The sequence below is a fragment of the Sinohyriopsis cumingii genome, chromosome 7 (genome assembly GCF_028554795.1).
Source record: "Sinohyriopsis cumingii isolate HCF-2022 chromosome 7, ASM2855479v2, whole genome shotgun sequence".
NCBI lineage: Eukaryota > Metazoa > Mollusca > Bivalvia > Unionida > Unionidae > Sinohyriopsis > Sinohyriopsis cumingii.
The window spans coordinates 85,666,367-85,692,518 of record NC_142967.1 but is presented as its reverse complement, the minus strand read 5'-3'; the positions used below and the strand labels follow the sequence as shown (position 1 = coordinate 85,692,518).

The following is a 26,152-nucleotide window of genomic DNA, read 5'->3' as shown; positions in this document are numbered from 1 at the left end:
CCTGTTTAACTGACCTCTGAAGATGCAAACACCATTGAGATACAAAGAACTTGGGATGAACAAGTTTATGTTTTACCAAAAAAATCTGCATGTGGATCAAACTTGCATGTGGTTTGGATAAACTGATCATTGTACAGGGCTATACTATTCCAACTTAAGTAAAAAGCTTTGTAACTAAAAAATGACTTGGTAGTATTTTGAAATTTATTGTGTGATTTTACCACAGTCTGTTGGTAATGGAAATATATTGTATGATTTCACCACAATCTGTGTTGGTAATGGAAATTTATTGTATGATTTTACCAAAGTCTGTGTTGGTAATGGAAATTTATTGTATGATTCTATCACAGTCAGTGTTGGTAATGGAAATATGTAGTAAGATTTTACCACAGTCTAGGTTGGTAATGGAAATATATAGTTAGATTTTTCCACAGGCTAGGTTGGTAATGGAAATTTATTGTCAGATTTTACCACAGTGCAGGTTGGAAATGGAAGTATGTTGACAGCAATTTAGTATGACTTAGAAGAAACATGTTCTGTGAATGTCTGATGAAACGTTTGTCAGGTGATTTTACATTTGATGAAAATATTTAACTAGCAGATTGAAATGTCTTCTCTTTCTTTAGGTTTTGGTTACAAAACCTGACTTTCAGAATGAATTCACACGGGAGAATCTTAAGAGCACTCTCCATGAGCTGATCAAATTCAATATTATTCCTATTGTCAACGCCAATGATGCTGTAGCCCCACCTCCAGAAGCCGACAAAGACCTGCAAGGGGTAAGTACATTTTATTTCTCATTAATTTATAAGTTTGCAAATTGGTCTGAAATTCATTATGGTTAATGGTACATTTTAGTAGATAAGGAAGTACAACACTTATAGGAGTTTCTACCCCAGAGTACTTGTGGGTTGGTCATTTAATTAGGTCTTGTATTGGAGTTTCTTCTCCAGGAGTATGTATGGCTTGGTCATCTGTTCTGTTGTTGTATACTGGTTTCTTTCCCCAGGAGTACTTATGGCTTGGTCATCTGCTCTGGTGTTGTATACTGGTTTCTTTCCCCAGGAGTACTTGTGGCTTGGTCATCAGCTCTGGTTTTGTATACTGGTTTCTTTCCCCATGAGTACTTATGGGTTGATCATCTGTTCTAGACTTGTATTTGAGTTTCTTTTCCCATAAGTATATGTGGGTCCGTCATCTATTTTGGTTTCATATTGGAGTTTCTTTTCCTATCAGTACTTGTTGGTCTGTCATCTATTTTGCTTTCATATAGGTGTTTTTTTTTTCCAGAGTACTGTCATCTATTTGGTTTCATATAGGAGTTTCTTTTCCCAGGAATACTTGTGGAGTACTTGAGGGTTGACTTCAACATTCACATTCTCAAAGAATAAGTATCAGTAATACAAACATTAAATTCAGACAGTCAGCACAAAACCTAGGTGTTGCTCTGGACAGTACTCCCACATTACACCAGCATGTCATGAACATTTGCAAGGCTGCATATCTTGAACTGAGATACAGTTTTCTTTTGTTTGATGTCAGTAAAACACTTGTGTGTTTCTTTGTACATTCAAGATTAGACTACTGTAATTCACTTCTCTGGTTCATCTCAGTATTGACTACAGAATCTTTAAAAAGTTCAAAACATGACTGCTATGATTATCCTTGAGAATGAAGAACTGAGAACACATCCTCCCTGCTCTGTAAACTCTGCTGGCAGAATAAAAATGGTTCCACACAATAGCTTGAATTCTACATCACAAACCTGGACTAAACTTTGCAGTTGCCTTGCACTTTGGGTATGGGAAAAGGGTATTGATTTTGGGATCAAATGTTCAAAGGCTAAGGCCTTGTGACTAACAGAAGACAAATGTTTTCCATTAAATAACATAAGTTCCACATAACATAAAATTAAATGTATATGACTTTGTTTATGAATGACAGCTGAGATAAGAAAGAAGTTTAACACTTGATTCTGCAGTCCAAGAGGTCAGGGTCACTGACTGAAAGAAGAAAACTGGTTCATGCACAGAAATCTCAGTTGTTTGCTTAGAGGATTATTAAATCCAGGGTGGGCATATATTGTGCTATTCACAGTATTTCTTGTTGCATTTTCTATCACAATGTTGTATGCTGCCATGAATCTTCAGATTACTGCTCACCAGGCTAATGTAGGTCACTGGTAGGTCACTGTTACTTTTTACACTCCGCTGCTTTTTTGCCATCATAATGTGTCAGGATTATCTATTTCTACCAAGCGAGTGTTGATCATGTTTAGCTCTGCTGGATCAGAAGAGCGTATGGGATGGTCTGTTGAGTTCTGAATGTATGGTCTTACCTAAGTGATGGAAAAGAGTGAATACGAACACATTTTGTAAATTTCAACAAATAAGTTATATCCCTGTAATACAAAGTGAAAATTGAAAAAGAACTTAAAATATTGTGCATTAAATACTCAAAAAGTCATAAAGTCCAAATGTATAGATTTCCACTTGAGTTTGAGGTGTTCCAAATAAATTCCAATATTGAATATGCTGTTGTGCCTGTAGTCTCGAATGAGAACGTGCCAGTGGACTGGAATATGGTAATGTTCACAGTAATATAATCCAAAAGTCCTTGGCTGAATTCACTATAATTCCAAAATAATGATTTAGTTCAAGAAGTATTAATGAGCACTTTGTAATTCCAGTGAATAATTTAAGTAAATTAGTACACCCAAATTAAAAATCAACACAAAAATATGACTTATTTCAGTTCAGATGTTTAGACAGGAATGAGTAATTTTTTCAAGTAAACAACATTGATATAAAAAAAACTAAGACACAGTAATATTGCCAGGATGTAGGTCTGTTACTTTTCTAAAACATTCAGAGTTGTCAACAAGTTTATGAATTTCCAAGTGGATAACTAATGTCCTAGACTTAGATTCAGTTAAACATGTTTACCTCCATTAATAATGATCTGATTATTTAATCTATAATAGAGAAATATTAGCTATGTATTAATCGTTTACAAAAATATATCATTGGCTATAACTACAGTCAATTACAAAAGATAGATATGCATAACATATAATCATGGAGAAAAGCAACAAACAGTACAAATGAAATATACATAACATGTTGTCTGATGTGTGTCCATTAGCACCGGTTTGTTGTTGCTTCTTCAACTTGGAACTTTAAACACTCCTGAATGAATGATTATATTAACATGCGGTTTTCACTTAATTTCTCTGGCCTAGTGGATAGAGCATCTGCCTCGGATGTGGGAGTTCACAGGTTTGAACCCCGGCTGAGTCATACCAAAGACTTATAAAAATAGTACTAACAGCTGCCTCAGTAGACACTCAGCATTAAGTGGTTAGTGTTAGGACTTGTCAGCCTGTTGTCAGGATAATGTGGGACATGCTACATGTCTGTGGCATGATACCCCAGTGCTAGACAGCACTATCAACTGCCACACTGCAGACATCATAGCGATATGACTGAAAAATTGTTAAGGCTACGTTAAAAATCCAAATGACACACACATACATGGATTTTTTTTAAGATGTCTACTTGATATTTAAATGAAATTGGTTCTTATCAGACTTCTGATATGGCTGCCACACTTGCCTTCTCACTACTTCACTGTTGTCTGATGGCTGGTCATATTGAGATAGTACATTCACCAAAAGTTCTTATATCCATTTGGTTGTAGTGAGATAGTACTGTCACCAAAAGTTCTTATATCCATTTGGAAATGGTATCAGTATGATATCCGGTATTGACACCATGACATCCATCTTGAAAATCTTGTTATTGTTACTCCTCCAAAATGGAAGGTCATATCAGCATGCCACGGGCTTTTTACCAGAAGACAAGTATGATGTCTTGTTGCTCCTAAATGAAAATGGTGCCAATCTGATATCCAGTATGTCATGAATGAAAATGGTGCCAGTCTGACATCCAGTATCCTAAATGAAAATGGTGCCAGTCTGACATCCAATATCTCTACCATAGCTAATTTGAAAGTATTGTTATCATTAAAGAAATCAGAGATGGTTCATTAAAGAAATCAGAGTTGGTTCAATTAAAGTAAAAACTAAACATAGTTTGCTCTTTGAAGAAATGAATATCATGTACATTATTAGTTTTGTTAAAATGCATACATTCCACTGAATATATATAAGTTACATTGTTTGGTAGCTACCCTGTATGGAATGATATAGAATCATTTGAAACATGCAGGAAATCACAGGTTCGAGCTCTAACCAAGTCATACCAAAGACTTGTAAAAATGGTACTAGCAGCTGCCTCGCTTGGTGCGCAGCATTAAGAGGTTAGTGTTAGGACTAGTCAGACTGGTTGTTGTTGTTGTTGTTGTATGGTTTTAATGCCATTTTTCAGCACACGATAGGCTATACATGGCGGCCAGTATTAATGGTGGAAGAAGAACCCCAGAAAGAACCACCAATCCACGAGAAGCTACTGGCAAGCTTTCTCACATACCCACATTGGCCGAATCTGAGACTTGAACCCACGCAGACAGAGGTGAGATGGCAGTGATCCATAATGGAGAGCCATTCGGGGACCCCAGTCAGACTGGTGTCAGGATAATGTGACTGGGTGGGACATCATGCTACAAATCTGTGGCATGATGCCCCAGTTTGCAACATCACTATTAACTGCCACACTGCACACGTCATAGAGACATCAATGAAAAATTGTTAAAGCTATGTAAAAAAATCCAAATCACACACACACACACACAAAGAGACTCACACACATATGAAAATTTAATTGGACATAGCACTTTCCACTGACTCCATATCATTCCATTTCCAGATGACTAATAAACAGTGCAACTAATTAACCCCCACTGATGACCATAACAATTTCTTTGCACGTTGTTTTCCATCATTTTCATAATGAGGGATATCTTACAAACATTAAACAACTTAATTGCATTTATATGTAGCTCAATTTGTCTTTGAGGGTACTGCTCATTACAGGCAAAAGTAGGTTATACTGATCCATTCTTCTTGCTCCAGTGATTATGTTAATTTTTTACATTTATTTCCATTTCTATGACTCTTGTATGTACAGTCATAAAACTTGATGGTTATTCAAGGATACTGTTCACATAGGCAATAGTAGGTAATGGTAACCTACATTCATGCTCCAGTGATTAAACCTTTGCATTTAGCTTAATTTCTCTGTCACTTTTGTTGGTACAAATATCAAATTTTATGAGTATATTATTATTGGAGGGTGGTACTTGTCGCGTGCAAAAGTAGGTCACAATGATACATTTTCTTGCTTCATTGAATATGTACATTTTTTGGCACAGTTTCTTAGACCCTGTTGTATGTTCAGTAAAGAAATTGGATAGGTGTAATTGTTATTAGTAATTACCTCACAGACCTAATGTTATGGGATAGGTGTATTTTTATTAGTAATTACCTCACAGACCTAATGTTATGGGATAGGTGTATTTTTATTAATAATTACCTCACAGACCTAATGTTATGGGATAGGTGCATTTTTATTAGTAATTACCTGACAGACCTAATGTTATGGTCACAGTGATAAGCTTTTCATGCAGGGTTTTGGATTATACCATGGCAGAACAGAACAGGTGAGTCATGGTATTCTGTGGAATACCTTTTGTAAAGTATTGGTAAATAATTAATTGCTGCTTTTATGAACAAATTAAGCACATACATCTTTTTAATATCCCACCATGAATGTGGTATAACATATAAGAGACCCTTGTCCATCTCTGTAAAGTTTTAGGCTTGGGTCATTTTTCAGTTACTGTGGTATGGCATTGGTATTTGATGAACACATTTCTTACTGTATTCCTAATATGTCTTCAGATAATCAGCGTAAAAGACAATGACAGTCTTGCAGCCAGACTTTCAGTGGAGGTTGGAGCAGACCTTTTGATCCTGATGTCCGATGTGAATGGCCTGTACAACAGTCCACCTGACATGGAAGGATCAAGATTGCTACGTACCTATTCCCCAAGTGTTGATGCTGCAGGTGTTGTGTTTGGACAGAAGTCGCGAGTTGGTTTGGGTGGCATGGAATCCAAGGTAAATAGATTTAAGACATGTTTTGATTATTCCATAATTTTACATCCTAAGAGGTTTATAAATCTAATATAATTTGTAATAATTAATCAGTAAAATTAACTGATTTTTCAAAACTTTGAAACTTTGGTTTCATTGTTAGCATCTACAACTGACATATATTAGTATCATGCCACATTTATTTACCTTTTTTGAAACAAAATTTTTAAGTACATTATAGTGTTTAGGATTTGAGAATATAATGGTGGCTTTTTATCAGCCTGCCTTGGTGGAAGTTTGACTTAGCAATTAGTTTTGTGTGTGCATGTCTGTACATTGGTCTTTCTGTCTTTATTAAGCTCAGTGTTAGAAGTCATTTAATTTCTAGCTAAATGAAAGTTGGGTGCATATTGCCATAAATATCCACTTTATGGGAAACAGGTTTAGAGTAAAATTCACTTTGTGACAGTAAAATTCATTTTGTGACACTTTGTGACAGTAACTTCACTTTGTGACAGTAAGATCACTATTGCTGTCCTCATCCTGAAACACAAGGTTTTTCAATACCCTATTTTAGTATCAATTCACAACAGGTTCCATCTTGAAATGTTCTGTGCACAAAAGTAAAATTTGAACTAAAAATCCCTAGAATGTGATAAAGTTCAGAGTCGCAACCTCTATATTAGATATTGTGTTTGGAGTAAACCCTTATAATTGAAATTAAGCTTGTGTTAAAGATTCCAAGTTCAGAGCCAGGCTCTGTATATTGGATATCAAAATTAAGCAAATTTGAAATGCACCAAAGTTATACAGGATCCTAAAATTTTACAAGTCAACCTTTATTCAAATCAGAATTAAACAATGTCAGATATTTGGGGTTTTGAGTTTGAGTTATAGTTTCTCACTCAAATACAGTGTAGTTTAGACATTATGGGACATTGCTTGTTTACTAAAATTAGAGCTGCATTATTTTCTTGTTCTGCATTTAGATCTCTGGGTATGTACGCTAGACATATTTGAATTAGTTGCTTCTCTTTTAATAAAGTTTTGAGCATTCAGTGGCAAGATTTATCAGATGTTTAGTTTACCTTCACTCAGATTTGTACATGGTGCATTTTAAAAATGTTTTATGCAGAAAAAAGGTGCTGAAATATAGAATTAGGCACAAGATTTTCGTTACAAAGCTCAGTCCTTACTGTGTACCTATTTTCTGTATGTTGTTTTTTTTTTTGTTGCTGTTACAGGCATTTTGATTGGTGACATGGTAAGTCAGACATTAATTTTATCCAATCAGATAGCTGAATTCTAGACTTGAGTGAAAATTCAGACGTAAGGTTTGTTGGTTAAGTTCAGACAGAACCTAAAGTTGTATGTTCTTGTGCCATTGACCTACCTGTGATTCTTTTGGAGTTAAAGTTTATACCAAATGACTATGCAGGTAGATGCAGCTACATGGACCCTGAATAAAGGTACATCAGTGGTGATATGTAATGGCACAGAAAGCAAGGCTATCTTGAACATCGTCCAGGGCAAGAATATTGGAACATTCTTCACCCAGTCCAAGAGCATTAACACCCCTGTGGAGGTGGAGGCTGCAAATGGTGAGCAAACAGTTCACTGTAAACCCTACATTTTGCATGTTGTTGTTGGGGGTAGGATGGGTGCGTGGTTGGGCAGGCATTTACAGGAGAGTTAAATCCTCAAACTTTAATGGACAGAAATGATTATTGAAGATCTAGTGTTTTGACCTTTTATGCATTGGTTCAAATGCTTGTTTGTTACATCGCCCATTTATGAGTTTATTCAAATGCTTGTTTGTTACACCTATAATATATTAGACTGTATTTAACCAACACTTAGGACAACTGTGGATGCATGTCAAGGAAGGTAACTCAACCAACCAAAATAAGGTTACCAAGACCTAATTTTCATGCTTCTGTTCTTATAATAGTCACTTAACTGCCACTGCAGGTGGCAGACTTTTCTGCTGCCACTGGTGGCAACAGTATTGTCATCAACAATGTTAATGTTTTGCATTCAAGTTGTTGACAAGTCACCTTTATATCAGTTGCATTCAGGTGAAGTTTGATAGGTGTAAAGTTTATGTTTTGATATGCAAGGGTTCAGTTTTCCATGTTTTGCCTATTGCCGAAATCGTGTTGCATAGTGATGAACAATATTAAAACTTTACATTGAAGATTTTGAAAGCCTGGTTTTGGCTGCTTGGTTTATCATTCAGTATTACAATGTTTGAAAGCCATATAACTTAGTGTAATATTGCACTAGCTCTGAAGTTTATCCATTCATAGGATAGAAGTTCCTGTTTTGCCAGCCTGGCTTGGTAAAGCAGAAAGTGTGTTCCAGTATTGTAAACAATATTGAAGTTTTGTGCCAACAAAATCAGTTGTCTTCAACATAAGTTACTGTATTCAACTGATACTTTGGGATAATATAGGTCTAAAGTTTACCTGCTGATAAACGAGGAATTCACATTCAGAGATGTCAAAATTTTAGAAAAAGTCACCTGGGTACCCGTCAATACTGATGATCGGTTACCCATGTACCCAATCAAAAGGAAATTTTATTAAATGTGAACCTGAACTGCTTTGTTGAATGTCAATCCCCCAATAGAGGTATAGGCATAATTATTACTAGGAGTGGCAAAAAAGTGTAATCTGAACAGAAAAAAAGTAATGTATATATTACATGCCATAATTACAGAAAACCTTATTGAAAATGTTCATTTATTTTTGTTACGTGCATCTGCAGTTAGTTAAAATTCTTGTCAGAAATCTAAAACTCGGCTAAATTCGTTTGCATTAGTACAAGAATACGGACACAAAACAAAATGATAAATTATTTATACATAACATTAACTTTAACTAGTCTACATCACATGTTTAACATTCACTGAAAAAGGTCGCAAAGTCAAGTCCACAAATTCTCTATTACATCACTGTCAAATTTCTCTTTTAAAATTTGCAAAGCGCTATTAAACTGTCCTTTTTCTGATCCAGCCTGTTTTTCAGTTTAACAAAATCCCTCTCATCTAACATATTTTTGTCATATAACATCCATGAGTCGTATTGATAAAGCCATTTCACTTAATATTTGGCACCATGTTTTTTATTTCAATATAGACTGGTCTGCAACTTAAGTGTGTATCAAATTATAATGAATCTGTGGCATATGGTTTCAAATTCAAGAAACCCGTCTGTTTTCTTTGAAGCATGTTATGTAAAGTTACTATAAATAGAAAAAAGGAAACTGTTTGATGTACATAGCCAGATGTTCACACATGTCGAAAATACAAGATCAGTCAACAGAGGTCCATGATGGATCAATGACACACGACACAAACCTCAACTGTACTCATTATTATATGTCTTGTTTGCTCCTGACATCATCAGGTATCTTCTTTGATCAGAACTTGGAAACATGTTTTGTATTTTTGTTTTAGATGGACTTAAGGGGTACCCTATAGTTAATTTTATTACCTGGATAATTATGCTCAGGCAGGTACCTGTTGACACCTTTATTCACATCTTGCCATTTTTGCTGTTCTTTTGCAGAAAACTTGTTGCATCATTGTCAATATCATTAAAGGTTTTGTGTGAATGTTTATGAAAGTCAGAAAAAGTAGTTACACTGACATGCATAAAGACACCAGTGATACACTGGTTTCCACTGAACACTTGTATTTTCAGCATTTTTTGGCTCACCTGTGTAAGAATGGTGAGATATATTTGTTACTAATGGTGACAAAAGCTGCATTGAAATGACCAAAAATGTTTCAATTTTGAGTTGAAGTGTTTGAAAGTCACCTATCTTCTGTGCCACTTGCTGCATTAAGTTGAAACTTGTATCAATTGGGGTCATGAAGTTTATATATTTGGAGTTTATGTTAATGTTGTTAAATTTTATTGCAGAAGTTAATGAAAGTTGGATACATGGGTTATGCTGACAAGCATATAGACACAGGTGCGATAACAGTTCTGACTACTTGTAATTTTCAGATATCTATATTTGATTCACACTCAGTATTACGAACTCTACTTCACCTACAGTATATTTGTATGTGGACGCATCTCAAGGAGAGTAACTCAACTATACTAAAGCTTGGTCACTGTGACCTAATTTTCACATATAGAGACCTATTCTGTTTTCAGCTATTCTTTCATTAAACCCCTCAGACTCTTAACCCAATTTCACTGACTCCGGAACACATACTTAAAAACATCTTCAGAGATAAGAACATTTTTGGTAGCATCTCTCAGAGTAATGTATTTCGGTATATTTCCTGTCTTCATGGTGTCTTAGTTGATGGAATGCAGACCCCACACACACACACTTGTCAGTGAAACAATAACAAACTATTGCTGTTGTTGAGTGAGTGTAAATTAAAACTGTAAAGCGAACAGCTTGTTACCTGGCTTGTAGGAGCAGCTTTGACACATTCAAGATAGCCTCTATACAAATACAAAAATTCAAACTTTCTGATATAATTATCATTAAATTTTCAGCCTATACTTCGGTTTCATTGTATTTTGATGGACATGCACAAGGCTTTGACGTAAATCCAAATAAATTAAACAAAATAATTAGCCCAAAACTGGTCACAGCACAAAACACTTTAACTTCTCAAGTGTTAAGTGTTAAATCTAATGAGAATGCTCAGGTAGTGCATCAGGTTTTTGATTGGACTTGAGATCTAAAAGTTAGAATCCAGTCCATACCAGCCTTGGTTGAGTGTGCTTACCTTTTCCAGGCCACAGTTTAAGCTAAACAATACCTACAATTAGCAGCTGGAGGTCAGGAATTCCAAAGAACATAACCCCAATCTGATTAGTAACAGCCAACATTCTTGGTACCAGTGTCAATGTAAATATCACCTTCCATTTATTTGTTCCTGGTTATATTGTTTCTATCAGTTTTTCTCATGGGCATATAAGTGGATGAATGTGGGTAAATGAAAGCCACCTGTCTATCATGTACTAAAGGTACACACATACACCAGTGTCCTATATTGTTACACTGATGTCCCATATTGTTACACTGATGTCCCACAGTGTTACACTGATGCCCCATATTGTTGTATGTGGACAAAAGGTCTCAATTCTTCTTCATCTTATGAATGGCATTGTCCATTCCCAGGAATGATCAGGATCACTTCCAATCTTAAATAAGTCAAAATCCATAATATGGCAAAAACAAGAAGTGATTTCTATGGTTCAGAGATCTCCGAAAGGTGTAGGATCCCTAATCTTTCTGATGTCATCAGTGATGGCTGCTCTCCAAGAAGATCATCAAAGAGGTTTACAGGACAACAAAAACCCCCTGCAGAGATGGAGACCAGGAAGGAAAGTCCTATCTTGCCTCATGAGCAACTTCATGACTATAATGCCATCTCCATTCTGGTTGACTCGAATGAGATCCAGAAAAAACAATTGTGCTAGGTCCTTCTGTTCATTTACTTTCCCCGCTCATCCTCCTTCCCACCTCTTGGTCAGATGGATGTTGAGGTAGTATGTACTTTTGATAAGCAAGCACCTCTCAAGGGAGATAAAGTGCTGGTGACTGACAAGAGTGAGTTGCACCTTCCTGAGATGGGGAAGAATAGTGCTTTTACTCCAGAAGATCTGAGTCGTACTTAGATTTAGCAGAGTTCCGTCTGTTGGATCATTTTCACTTGACTGATCTGTAACCAGACACTCCTATCCAAAGACCTGTGCCTTTGAGGGCTGAAGACACTAGAAGTATTTCTTGTCTGTAGAGGCTTTCTGGGTCCCACTGTTGTTCAGACCTTCTGCTTAAGACTCAAGCAGTGCTGATGTCTTTCAAGCTACCTCTTTTTGTAGGAGAAATCATTGCTTGCTGGAGGCTGTGCCTAAAACATTAAGGCATGATTTATCAATGACCATGGTGTTTTTCAACTTTGCAGAGATGCTGGAAGCATCCAAGGTCTTGCTGGACAACAGCAAGAATCTGTTGAAGGCTGCATTGCTTGATGCAGAGATGCATTTCAGAGATCTCTTCTCCATTGTAGTGTCACAAGATTCAAGTGACCAGCCACATCTCTCCCTGGCTGCAACTCTGGTCCTTTCAAAACTGGCCATTATCCACACCTGTCCCAATTGGCCATTGAGATCTCCCAAGTTTTTCAAGCAGGATCAGCTATAACAGCTGCACAAGCACCCCCAGTTAACTCCCTTCTGGCCAACTGTTGCTAGACAAAGAAGTTGCAGAAGCCAATTGAAGGAGCCTTTGGACTCCTCCCTGCCCAAAGAAGAGTGGCAACCAGCCTTAGGGAGTCACATCCTCTTCTGCATTGTCTTCCTCTTCCCGGCTTCCTGTTTGGTGCAAGACTGGCCCATTTTTCAGAGGGAAATGGGACATCACAGATGTCCTGTATGAGTCCTTTCCACCTACTCTACAAGGATGGTCACAGATTGTATTTCCTGGAAATTTCTCCCCTGATCATCATTTTGTTTCACCAGTCCCAACTGGTTCATCAAATGGAAAAGGTGCAGCTAAAAGAATGACGTGTTATGTGTTTAGGCTCTTACAAAACATAACAAGAAAAAAGTGAAGACAACAAGCTTTATAAAATTTAACAAATATTATATTTCCTTAGAAAAACAAGGTAAAAAAATGAGAAAAAGAACTTATGGTTCTATGAATCAAATCCAAAAATAATCCAAGAATTAAAAAATAGAGTTCAAATCCCGATCCAAAATGGAGTCATATCAGCATGGGGTAAAGATTTTCTTGATCCTATATGATGCTGATCTGACTTTCAATATAACCACTGTGTTGGAAAATATTGCTTGTAAGGGGGTGCTCACACATATTATGAACTTCTGAGAGAGTGGTGGGTGTAAGGTGGAGATGAATGCATTTGCAAAATGCACAATGGAGAGAATGTTGGTATACCTCTATGTTACTTTCATGTACTATGGCTGAAATTTCATTGGATATTGTACTTGTGGAAATTGTACATCTAGGCACACAGCTAACTAAAGTGACTGCTCCATCGTACCCCAAAAGTCAGCCTGAATTAGTCTAAAGTACACTATCTTTATCAATTATTAAAGAGGGAAAGTGAATTTTGCCAGACTAGGTAATACCAGCTTGTGAAAGTGCAATGAATGAATTACCAAATATATAAAATGAACAAAACAGTTATTGACTTTTTTGTTTTTAAATTTACCTCTGAAGTCCAGGAAGTGAAAATGACCAAGTGGAGCTAGAAGTTTTTTGAAAGGTGCACATCTGAAGAAAGGCCAAGCGGTATACTCTATAACCCATATTACACAGATCAATCCTTCACCGAAATAAAGGGAATTAAATGCTTTTTGAATGAGACCTAAGATATACAAAAATAGCCAATATTACCAGTGAGGAATAGGGGGGAAATTCTTTTTCTTTAAAATTCGAACCTTATACAAAATATGAAATTGTAGAGCAACACCTTAAAACAAATACAAAATTGTGCAATTATTTTTCTTATTTTCATATAGTGCATGATGTTCTGAATAAAATATTACATTAATGCTGATGCTAATTATACTTATTATGCTCATGCTTACACAATATGCCATGAGACAGTAATGCATGTGTAATGACCTAATTATGCTTATTATACCTATGCTTACACATTATGCCTTGAGACAGTAATGCATGTGTAATGACCTAATTATGATTTTTATGCCCATGCTTACACAATATGCCTCCAGACAGTAATGCATGTGTAATGACCTAATTATGCTTATTATGCCTATGCTTACACAATATGCCTCAATACAGTAATGCATGTGTAATGACCTAATTATGCTTAGTATGCCCATACTTACACTATATGCCTTGAGACAGCTAATTATGCTTATTATGCTCATGCTTACACAATATGCCTCAAGACAGTAATGCATGTTTAATGACCTTAATTATTGGGAAATTAGATGTCTTGGAAAACATGAGTGAAGTCAACTTAAATTTAAAACTGTTGCATTTAAGTGAAAGAAGTATATAGTGAAAATGTTTTTTTTTCATTCATTTTTAGTGAAATTAAAAAATAAATGATGACAAAGCAAAATCACTTTCTTCCATATTATAGTGTTAGAAGAATAGGCAAACATTTTAACCACTGACCTCCATGAACCTCATCTGTTCCTACCCTTTTCAAACTGTTCAATTTATTGTTCCTCTCTTTCAGCATAACATTGGTGGCTATGTTGACAAAATGATATGCATTTTTAAAATAGCTCACTTGTTCATAATATGTGGTGGTGGCTGGGCTTGTGTGGGACTTGGACAGTAATAAATACTGTTCTGTAGAGAAATAATGGAGAATTGTTCAAAATGACTATTTTAATGCTTGTGACTTAAATATTGCAGCCTTACAACCAAAATGAAATCATCCAATAATAATACATATGTGCTCTTTAGGAGGGCGCTCTACAGATATTATGAACCTTCGAGAGTGGCGGGTGTAAAGTGAACAATGGAGAGAATGTTGGGATACCTCTTTTTTAATATCATGTACTGTGGCAGAAATTTCTTTATAAGTGGCTGTTCACTTTACTTTTAGGTTAATTATTAGTGACTATTCACTTTACTTTTAGGTTAATTATAAGTGGCTATTCACTTTCTTTACAGGTTCATTATATGTGACTATTCACTTTACTTTATGGTTAATTATAAGTGACTATTCACTTTCTTTACAGGTTAATTATAAGTGACTATTCACTTTACTTTTAGGTTAATTATAAGTGTCTATTCACTTTACTTTTAGGTTAATTATAAGTGTCTATTCACTTTACTTTTAGGTTAATTATTAGTGACTATTCACTTTACTTTTAGGTTAATTATAAGTGACTATTCACTTTACTTTTAGGTTAATTATAAGTGTCTATTCACTTTACTTTTAGGTTAATTATTAGTGACTATTCACTTTACTTTTAGGTTAATTATAAGTGTCTATTCCTTTACTTTTAGGTTAATTATTAGTGACTATTCACTTTACTTTTAGGTTAATTATAAGTGTCTATTCACTTTACTTTTAGGTTAATTATAAGTGACTATTCACTTTACTTTTAAGTTAATTATAGGTGTCTATTCACTTTACTTTTAGGTTAATTATAAGTGTCTATTCACTTTACTTTTAGGTTAATTATAAGTGTCTATTCACTTTACTTTTAGGTTAATTATTAGTAACTATTCACTTTACTTTTAGGTTAATTATAAGTGACTATTCACTTTACTTTTAGGTTAATTATAAGTGTCTATTCACTTTACTTTTAGGTTAATTATTAGTGACTATTCACTTTACTTTTAGGTTAATTATAAGTGACTATTCACTTATGGTTAATTATAAGTGACTATTCACTTTACTTTTAGGTTAATTATAAGTGACTATTCACTTTACTGTTAGGTTAATTATATGTGACTATTCACTTTACTTCTTTAGGTTAATTATAAGTGACTATTCACTTATGGTTAATTATAAGTGACTATTCACTTTACTTTTAGGTTAATTATATGTGACTATTCACTTTACTTTTAGGTTAATTATAAGTGACTATTCACTTATGGTTAATTATAAGTGACTATTCACTTTACTTTTAGGTTAACTATAAGTGACTATTCACTTTACTTTTAGGTTAATTATAAGTGGCTATTCACTTTACTTACAGGTTAATTATAAGTGACTATTCACTTATAGGTTAATTATAAGTGAATATTCACTTTGCTTTTAGGTTAATTATAAGTGACCTGTAGATGAAGGATTATGATTTTATCTGCAAATTAGGCATTTCACTTATAAATGAATTATACCTCACTCGTAAGTAAAATGTGAGCCATTCACATAATACACTAGGTGACTTTAAAGTGAAATATAAGTCATTAATGAATTTGGGCTTTTAAAGTTCTGCTCCCTTCCTCCTTCCCACCTGATCTCAGAAAATTGAGTTCTTATGTACAAGTTGTCAGTTTAATGGAATGTATACACGTAAAGAACTACCTATCAGTTCTATCCTTATAAAACTCTTGCATGTTTCCATTTAAATGACAATTTGTGAAATGTTATCAACACATTAGCCTGCTGTGTTGAATTACTGCATTTGAAACAGCTTTCTCAAACACATAATTTATTCCCCAAGTAATAAATAAAAAAATTCTTTCAAACATTAAATTTGGGCAGAATCCATCATTGTAGGTCCCTACAACAAATTAGAAAGCAGGTTAAATTCATGGGTGGCAGTGTAGTTTTCTTTCAGAATCCGATTGATATCATTCTTTAGCTGGTAAATGAAAGCTGTCTCTAATTCAATTCTTAGCATGTGAACCCTAGGCATACATGCCAGCCATTATGCTTTTGGCACAATCATTATGCTTTTTTTCAATGAATTACTTGACTCTGCATGACTCTGCATGGATTATGCTTTTTTGTATGTTAAAAAATAAAAATAAGCAATATAAGTTGTAATTTATATTTTCATCTCTTTAATTCCACTCATCATAAAAAAATTGAGAATAGTCTAAAAAGAAAAACTGCTGCATAAAAACAGTGTTAAGAGCTCATTTGTCCATCCCAGTACTTTCCCAGTTTTCTGTTTGTATCAACTATGTGACCCATTTCCAAGAAAACGGATGAGTTTCTTTAGTCTGGAACTTTGCTTCATAGATTCATTATATTGGTCATGAATGTAGTTAGCAAACCAGTCAAAGAAAATGGCATCAGATATTACACAAAATGGACTTTTAAGGGTTGATTTGTGGGTGAAATTTGTCAGAGCAGATGGGTCTTTATACACTTCAAAACATGTCTGATCAGAAAAAGGACAATTCAACACGGCTTTAAATTTGTAAAGAAGAATGAGAGTGTGCAATACAGCAATCACTTTACTGTATTTATGGCATATAATATATTAGCTACGATGTCATAGCCTCAAGTAGGGGTACTAATTATAGTAATATATATATATATATATATATATATATATATATATATATATATATATATATATATATATATATATATATAGTAATATTATGATATGTATTATATATATTACGCATTTTAATGCTCAGATTATGCCTTTTGCCAAATTTACACTTGTATGTCTCAGCTTTGGCATGTATGCCTAGGATATTTGTGTATACATATGATGTGGGAAACCACTAAGAGCAAATAAAACGAAAGCACCATTGGGAACAAGTCATTGCAACACAATTCCATAGCTGCCAATGGCTTAAATTCTGGAAACAGAAGAGCAAACGTGGCCAAATCAAATGATAGTATTTTCCCTGGATTTTTGCCACAAAAACATTATTTTGATGTCAAATAATTTTGTCAGTTTCTGACAATAAATTATTTTCAATGATTTAATTGTACAGTGGAATGTTTGGTGCCAAATAATATTATTTAAATGAAATTATAGAAATTGATGTAATGTTGGATGCTGTAAAAGTCTTTATCTACAGTCTGCAGTTGTATGTATGCTCATGGATGACCCCATTTTACACACAAACACACACAGACACGGACACACACACACACACATTGCTTTATTCTAACTTTGATATGTAAGATGCATCAAAAGTTGGAAGTTTTATTTCAGTGTTTTTTTTAAATATTAAATATTTTTAATAAACACAATGAAATTATTGTTTTGTTCTTGTAGATATGACTCGTTGAAATTGATAGATATGTTAGGAAATTAAGAATTTTTTTAGAGGTGGAATCATAGCATCTTTGCTGAACTTATATTTTGCAGTAAACATTGGACTTGAGATTACATTTGCAGTCAACATTGGACTTGAGATTACATTTGCAGTAAACATTGGACTTGAGATTACATTTGCAGTAAACATTGGACTTGAGATTACATTTGCAGTAAACATTGGACTTGAGATTATATTTGCAATCAACATTGGACTTGAGATTACATTTGCAGTAAACATTGGACTTGAGATTACATTTGCAATCAACATTGGACTTGAGATTACATTTGCAATCAACATTGGACTTGAGATTACATTTGCAATCAACATTGGACTTGAGATTACATTTGCAGTCAACACTGGACTTGAGATTACATTTGCAATCAACACTGGACTTGAGATTACATTTGCAGTCAACATTGGACTTGAGATTACATTTGCAGTCAGAAAATGACATGAACATAGAGTTCACTTACACTGATAAAGGCTTATGCCATCTATAATTGACTTAGATGTCGCTTAGATGTGGAAGCATGATCAGTATTGTTTTCACTTGAACTGTACTTTTACAAACTTATGATTTCACTTACTTCAGTACTTAAACAAAGAATAAGTAACTTATAAATGACCTATAAGTACCATATATCACTTGTAAGTCAGAATAAGTTATTTCCATAAATGTTTATACTTGAATTTCTGAAACTTACACATTTGTGGGACTTTGACTGCATGGTCTGCAGTAGGGGAATTGTGTTTTACAAGCACAGCTATTTCCATTTTAAAGAATACACAATAGATGTGTAATTTTTCTTTCCTTGGTCATACTGTCAGCAAGAAGGCCATGGGTGTATAGCATTAGCTATGTTCACAGCAAGAATGACATAGGTGTATAGCGTTAGCATGTCCACAGCACGAAGGACATGGGTGTATAGCGTTAGCTATGTTCACAGCAAGAATGACATAGGTGTATAGAGCAGGTGTTTTGGATTCAAGTAATTGCCATTGAAGTCTAGAGCAGGTGTTTTGGATTCAAGTTAATTGTCATTGAAGTCATGAGCAGGCGTTTTGGATTCAAGTAATTGTCATTGAAGTCCAGAGCAGGTGTTTTGGATTCAAGTAATTGTCATTGAAGTCTAGAGCAGGTGTTTCGGATTCAAGTAATTGTCATTGAAGTCTAGAGCAGGTGTTTTGGATTCAAGTAGTTGTCATTGAAGTCTAGAGCAGGTGTTTTGGATTCAAGTTAATTGTCATTGAAGTCATGAGCAGGCGTTTTGGATTCAAGTAATTGTCATTGAAGTCCAGAGCAGGTGTTTTGGATTCAAGTAATTGTCATTGAAGTCTAGAGCAGGTGTTTCGGATTCAAGTAATTGTCATTGAAGGCTAGAGCAGGTGTTTTGGATTCAAGTAATTGCCATTGAAGTCTAGAGCAGGTGTTTTGGATTCAAGTAATTGTCATTAAGTCCAGAGCAGGTGTTTTGGATTCAAGTAATTGTCACTGAAGCCTAGATCAGAGTTTTGGATTCAAGTAATTGTCATTGAAGTCTAGAGCATGTGTTTTGGATTCAAGTAATTGTCATTGAAGTCTAGAGCATGTGTTTTGGATTCAAGTAATTGTCATTGAAGTCTAGAGCATGAAGATCTTTTATCATGTTGACACTGATAATTTTATCTTCAGCACGTGAAGGTTGCCGTGCACTCCAAGCTTTGAGCCCAGAACAGAGAGCCGAGATTATTCGTCGCCTCGCTGACTTGCTTATTGAGAAACAACAGGATATTCTGAATGCCAACCAGAGGGATGTGGCAATGGCACTGTCAGAAGGTATTTTACTTGAAATATAATTATAAACTGCCTTGATCAGGGATGCTTATTTTTTTAGTGTATAATAATCCTGTTATTTGCAAGTTTCCATTGTAAATAATCCTTGCAATTATTTTACCAGCAAGAATTAAATTTCTGTTTGGTATTCTATGTTTTATTGCTTATAAAAGAGGAAAAAGTAGTGACTGGTCACATCGTTGTTTTGCTAATAGATCATGTTTGTAAAAGTTACTTTAATACTTTTTACTTCAGTTGTAGAATTCCTTTAAGTCGTCAAGTTCCAGATGGCTGAGTGGTGTGCACATCATTCATACATGTCACCTCTCTCTGCAGTGATTTGAGACTTGTCTCAAATAATGTGTTTAAGTGAGGAAGTTTACCAGTAGCTTCATGTGGGTTGGTGGTTCTTCCAGGTGTCTTATTAGGTTCTTCCTGCACCAGATCAACTGGCTGCCATGTATATAGCCTCTCATTTGCTAAATAATGGCATTAAACCCCACAAAACCAATCCAAAACTGGTGGCCTAGTGGTTAGAGCATCCGCCTCGGAAGCGGGAAGTTGTGGGTTCGAACCCCAGTCGAGTCATACCAAAGGCTTACAAAAATGGTACTAACAGCTGCCTTGCTAGGTGCTCAACATTAAGAGGTTGGTGTTAGGACTTGTCAGCCTGGTGTCAGGATAATGTTACTGGGTGGGACATGATGCTATATGTCTGCGGCATGATGCCCCAGTGCTAGACATCACTATAAACTGCCACACTGCAGACATCATAGCAGTATGACTGAAAAATTGTTAAAGCTACATTAAAAATTCAAATCACACACACACACTCAGCCATGCCTAAGTCCCTTATAAATATTTTTGTTTTAAACACCAGTAAATTTCACATTTTCTAATTGGTCAGTGGTTAAAACTGGCAGCAGTTAAATATACAATATATGGCATTAACCCCCCCCCCCCATGCTGTTGGAAGCATTTACAAAATTGCAATGTTATTTATTTCCCATTTTTTAGTGCTGTAAATAAAATTTTAAAAAAATGTTTTAGATAACAGACATGAGGATTAGGGAATGGTAGTGGTGATTCTACTGTAGCTTATATCCATTTTACTGATGGCTCTGATTTCTGTTACTAGTTTGTGCTGTTAAAAATAAGTAACAGAACAGAGTGAGAAGCAACAAGCTTTCTAAAATTCAACAAATAATTTATTTCCCTATAAGACAAAGTGAAAATGAAAAAGAAGAATTTACAGTATTGCAAATTAAATCCCAAAATAATCATAACATTAGAGACTCAAGTCCTAATAATTTAAAGTCCTGAATAAAATTCAGTAGAAGTCAAAATTAAATCCCAAACTGGAGGTGATGATGTGTCTATGGTAGCTTGCAAAGTGTTGATGTGCCAACAGTCTCTTGTTGAATCACAGTAATATAATTCCAGGTTTGAATTCACTATAAATTCCAGTGAATGTCTCTGTCCAAGAATTTTATCAGAACACTTTTTTATATCCAGAGAAAATAATCACGTGAATTCAATAATTTGAAGAAAATAGATTACAGCCCAAAATAATACTGGACACAATATATAATACAAATTGATCATGCTAGAACTTAAAGCTCAAATGAGTTTTCCCTTCAGTGACAAGATTATATAGCCTTCTACTTGACCTCAGGTCACAATTAGCATTGTCTATGTAAAAAAATACTATTACCTAATGGAATATGACCTTCTAGAATGACCCTGATGTTACAGAATAGAAATGGTAATTATTAACAGAAACCCATTACTAAAATTAAAATATTAAACCTTTACTATGTCAGGTACACCAGGTAATTTCCACTAATCTTAACCTAGACCCAGATAAGCATATTTACTTCTGTTAATAATGATCCTGATATTAAACCCATACACATAGAGAATATTTAGCTATGTATGAGTTGTTTACAAAATGCAATTAAAAAATCAATTCAGGTCAAACATAAATGAACTAAATTTTGGACAAAGTCAAATCGATTCCACAATATTACATTACAATAGCATGTAATGAAATTTAAAAAAAAATTAAAACAAAACTAACAAACAATGCAAGTTAAATATAGATAACATTTGTCACTTGTAAAACAAAATTATCAACAGTAAAGCCACTTACTTACCTAAACTTACTCAGATGCACAAACACAAGACTTATACTTAAAATAAAACAATTTCAGTTTAAATTTTGTTTGTAGAACTGTAGAGGTTGTTGTTATGCATGAAAATTGCTCATGTAATTATCCTTCTTTAGAATTAAGGTGTTGATATTATCTCATAATTATCTGTTAATATTATCTCATAATTATCTGTTAATATTATCATAATTATCTGTTAATATTATCTAATAATTATCTGATACATACAATATTTAGTGCTGCAACCTGTGGTTTTTGGGAACAAAATGGACTGGACAAACAAATAGTACTGTAAGTTATTGCATTTGAAAAAAATTCTCCAACATTTGATTATTGTTCCATTAAGACCTGTACCACTGCTTCAGGTGTTGCTGCTCCTTTGATATCTCGATTGCGTCTGAATGAATCAAAGTTGAAGACTTTGCGTGAGGGGCTTATCCAGATTGCCAATAACTCTTACCATAATGTTGGAAGGATTTTGAAGGCTAGCAGGATTGCAGAGGGTATGGAGCTTCGTCAGATAACTGTACCCATTGGAGTTCTTCTGGTCATATTTGAGTCAAGACCAGATGCTCTTCCACAGGTAGGAAATGCAAGAATCATCTTAGACTTGTATCCTGGAGTTAGAAGAAATTTGTGTTCTAATATAATATGCCATTTTTTGCATTATTTTGTGTTCCCAACCATGAATGAGGTAGGTCTAGATTAAACAAATTTCATATTATCAATCACATGGACTATTTTTAAGTGCTAGGCCAGAAGTATTTATCCATCTTTGATATGTTTTAAGTTTGTTCTGATATGCATGTTTTGGGAAATTCGACGTGGCATAACACATGCACCATGGTGTACTCTATAGTGAAAGTCACACAGGTCATGTAAGTGCATTTACTGATATAAATTTAAAAATTAATTTAGTTTTATAATATAGTTCTAACAAAGTTGATTCAGTCGTGACTTTTGAGTGGTCTTCACAATATTTGTCACAACAAAATTTCCAGATGAAAATTATTGATCGCTATGGACTTTTACAATGGCAGTTCGGTATTAGACTGGGTCAGGAAAATTAATATTGGATTGAACTGTTACTAGTGCAGGGGGAATCAATGTACAATAGCATGAACAAGAAGGTGATTGCATTTTCATTCATCTCCTATATGGATGTTCAACTATGATTGTGATAGAGGAGTACTATACATTTTTTAAAGTATTTTTTATTTTTAACTTGTACCTATGACATTTCTTCAAAATTATAATTTAGCATTATGTAAAATGGAACTAACATAAATCTGATTTGACAGCCACAATGCTACTGTCTTTTATATGTATGAAGGAAGATATTTGTATGAGATAATAGGTATTATGTACAAAATGAAGTATAAAACACGACATAACATACATAAGATATATACCTAATTAGCTCCAATTTATTGGACTTGTATGCCTTTTCTTCCCTGCCCGTGTTTCCGAGGCTTTGTTTATAAATGACAACACTGTCGCATCTCTGTTGATGTTTGTAGTGCAACTTCTTCCCAGCAGCAGGCGTTTTCACTGTTACATCATAGCACACAACATAAACAGAATTAGGATCATATTCATATCATCGAGTTTACTTTTAAGCATTTTTAAAGAATTTATACAATGATCTTCAACGGAATTTTGATGGACAGGGAGCAAAATAAAGTGAGTAAACGCCATTTAAACATATGTATAATCACATTCTCCAAAATGACACCTATAGCTGCAAAAAGTGACTCAGAACACGTACTTGACCTTTGTGAATTTTCCTCTTGAGTTTTAATTTTTTTTTATCTTGATTTTCTTGTATATTCTATTTTCATGTGATGTTACAATGATACCATGAAATGTGATAAAATGTTTAATTATTGTTACAGTATAATGTATAATGTGTGCATATATTAGAAGAAATGAAGGAAGAAAGAATGAAATGCATGTCTGAACAAAGGAATGAATGAAGAAAGGAAGGAAGGATTAACAACTAACTATTGGGGATGAAAGAGGAAGGATTGGAGAAAAGAGAAAGAATGAGCAGTGAATAAGGGAAGGCAGAGTAAGAAAGCAAAGAAGAGTTGATATGAATTTTCTCTCTGTATTTGTGTTCATTTGTCAGACACCACCAGAATGGAAAATTATACAAGATTTTTGTTTATTTGACATCATTTTCATCAAATTGTCTCTGATTAAATTTGCAATAATAACATTTAGGGTAATCTAAACTACTCCCTTTCACCTGTGATCCCTTGGCTCCAGCTCCTTGCATGGACCTATTCTGTTAGATCACTTCAACTAACTGCATGACAGTCATTAATGACCCAAAGGCTCCAGGTTATTGACCTGACCAGCTAGATTTGTCGCATTTTGTATACCTAAAACATTTGCCAATGATCCTTAAGGCTCCAGCCTATCAGACTGTCTAGCCTTGTGCCAATCACCCGTAATCTTATACAGACTCTGGACCTTCTCATGAGATCAGTTCTAAGCACGTACCATTCGTCCTTGATCCTGTATGCTGATAGGTAGACCAGCACTAATTGGATCACTACTACAGAGATGCTGCGGGGGGCAGGTGATTGTGAATCATGCAAAATTTGTATGAAGACCAAAGATGCACAAGAACGCGTATACAAATTCACCCATAAAGTACTTGCTGCAGCATAAGTCATGCCAGTAGAAATAGTGTAACGCTTATCATGATGTGTCCATTATGCTCGACATGAATGGTTGTTAAACTAAATTTGATGGGCACATTGGGACACTTAAAGCTTTCTTTTGTAGTTTGAACCTTGCATCAAGGAAGTTTTACAAATGCATGCTTATAATACGGGCTACCTAGGAAACCCCAAATCGCTGATTCTCAGCGTGGTTCATCTTTAGATGAATTTGTTTGGAAAATGCTGGCTGATGACAGTGATGAAGGTTGTTTAAGTTTAAAATTTGGAAGTATTTCAGATTATTGGAGCTGGGAAAGGGTTAATGGAGATAACAAATTTGAATCCAAACATGGTGTTAAACATGAGTCTGATGTACATGCTGGATGGACAAAAACAGATGGCATGCCAGTCAACCCCTTATGTCAGTATTATTTCAAAATTAAATGTAAAAAAGGCAAATTAACAAGCAAAATTACAATATAAAATACAGACAATTTAAACACAGAGCAGTTTTCATCTTTTTCTTATCACATTTAGTCCTGCAGAATCTTGTGATACAAAACCATATAGCCCTGACATGAGGGTTAATATACGGGTTTCTTTTGAAAAAATGATTGATTCTATGTTTTGAAATATAATTAGGGCTCCAAATTGGGATGCTGAAACCCTGTAGTAATCACTTTGTCCATAAATCTGTACATCTGTTCACACTTCTTGCAACTAGAAGAGTTTTGTAAACCCTTACACATGACTGGATGCTATTTGATGGATGGATTGCCAGTGTAAATGCAGATATGACTTTCCAAGGCTTAGTTTTAGGTCCAGTTTTGATAGAGTTATTCCCCTTTTTCCATCAGTATTGATGTCCACTACATTAGACCCTTTGAACCACACTAACTCATTAACCATTCCACATATTTTGATGCAATAAGGTGTTTAGTTTTCATAGACATAGATGTGACTTTTACGGGTTTTGTTTTGTCAAATATTTTGAATAGAGTTATGACCCTTGACATAATATTTTGTATCATCACATGGGATGCTGTTTGTAATCAGCATAGCTCAAGAATCTCTCCTAATGCAATAATTTGGTATGGAGCTGCTTGCGACTTTAGTCTCAGTAATTTGGTATGGACTTGCTTGCGACTGCAGTCTCAGTTATGGCCCCCTAAATGCATCTCCTCTTGTCTTTGGTTTCTGGAAGTTAACATCACCAAAAATTTGTTGGATTTGGCATGTTGCTTCATATTTATGGTACCCTGCTAATTTTGATTTTCAGCCTTCCACAGCATTGTTTACCAGAGTTATTGCCTATAGCTATCATCTTTCTGACTTCAATTTCTGCAACTTTACCAGTGAAACCATTGTGTATTTTGTCACTGTTTTTTGTGTGTGGATGTCTGGTGTTATAGATGATTCAGAACAAAGCAAGATTGTTTTTTTTTCCTCAACAAGATGAAAAGTTATTTTGATAAAAACATAAAAACTTAATTTTCTGTTGTTCTGTCAGAAAAATGTTTAGTCTAGGATTTCATTGTATGTAATAACACAAATTCTGCTAACTGAGCAAACTGCTGGGTACCAATTCAGGAATTTTAAGCTTACTGTTATTATTATCATGTGCAGTGTGTGCTCAGCCATTTAACAATGTCATCATCTGCAAGGTTCAGAGCCTGCAGTCCACAGGGGAACTTTGTCAGAGGACGGTTGTTTA

The 26,152-nt window shown here is 34.7% G+C and overlaps 1 protein-coding gene across 1 annotated transcript in view; it reads left to right on the top strand.

Annotated features, from left to right (window-relative positions):
- LOC149795662 (delta-1-pyrroline-5-carboxylate synthase-like) overlaps positions 1 to 26,152 on the top strand; it is a 110,180-nt gene that overhangs the window by 31,586 nt on the left and 52,442 nt on the right. Inside the window, exons 5-9 of the mRNA XM_089965503.1 lie at positions 627 to 779; positions 5,861 to 6,079; positions 7,494 to 7,656; positions 19,455 to 19,598; positions 22,132 to 22,349. Coding sequence (XP_089821629.1) covers positions 627 to 779; positions 5,861 to 6,079; positions 7,494 to 7,656; positions 19,455 to 19,598; positions 22,132 to 22,349 — 897 coding nt within the window. The remainder of the gene's footprint in view (positions 1 to 626; positions 780 to 5,860; positions 6,080 to 7,493; positions 7,657 to 19,454; positions 19,599 to 22,131; positions 22,350 to 26,152) is intronic.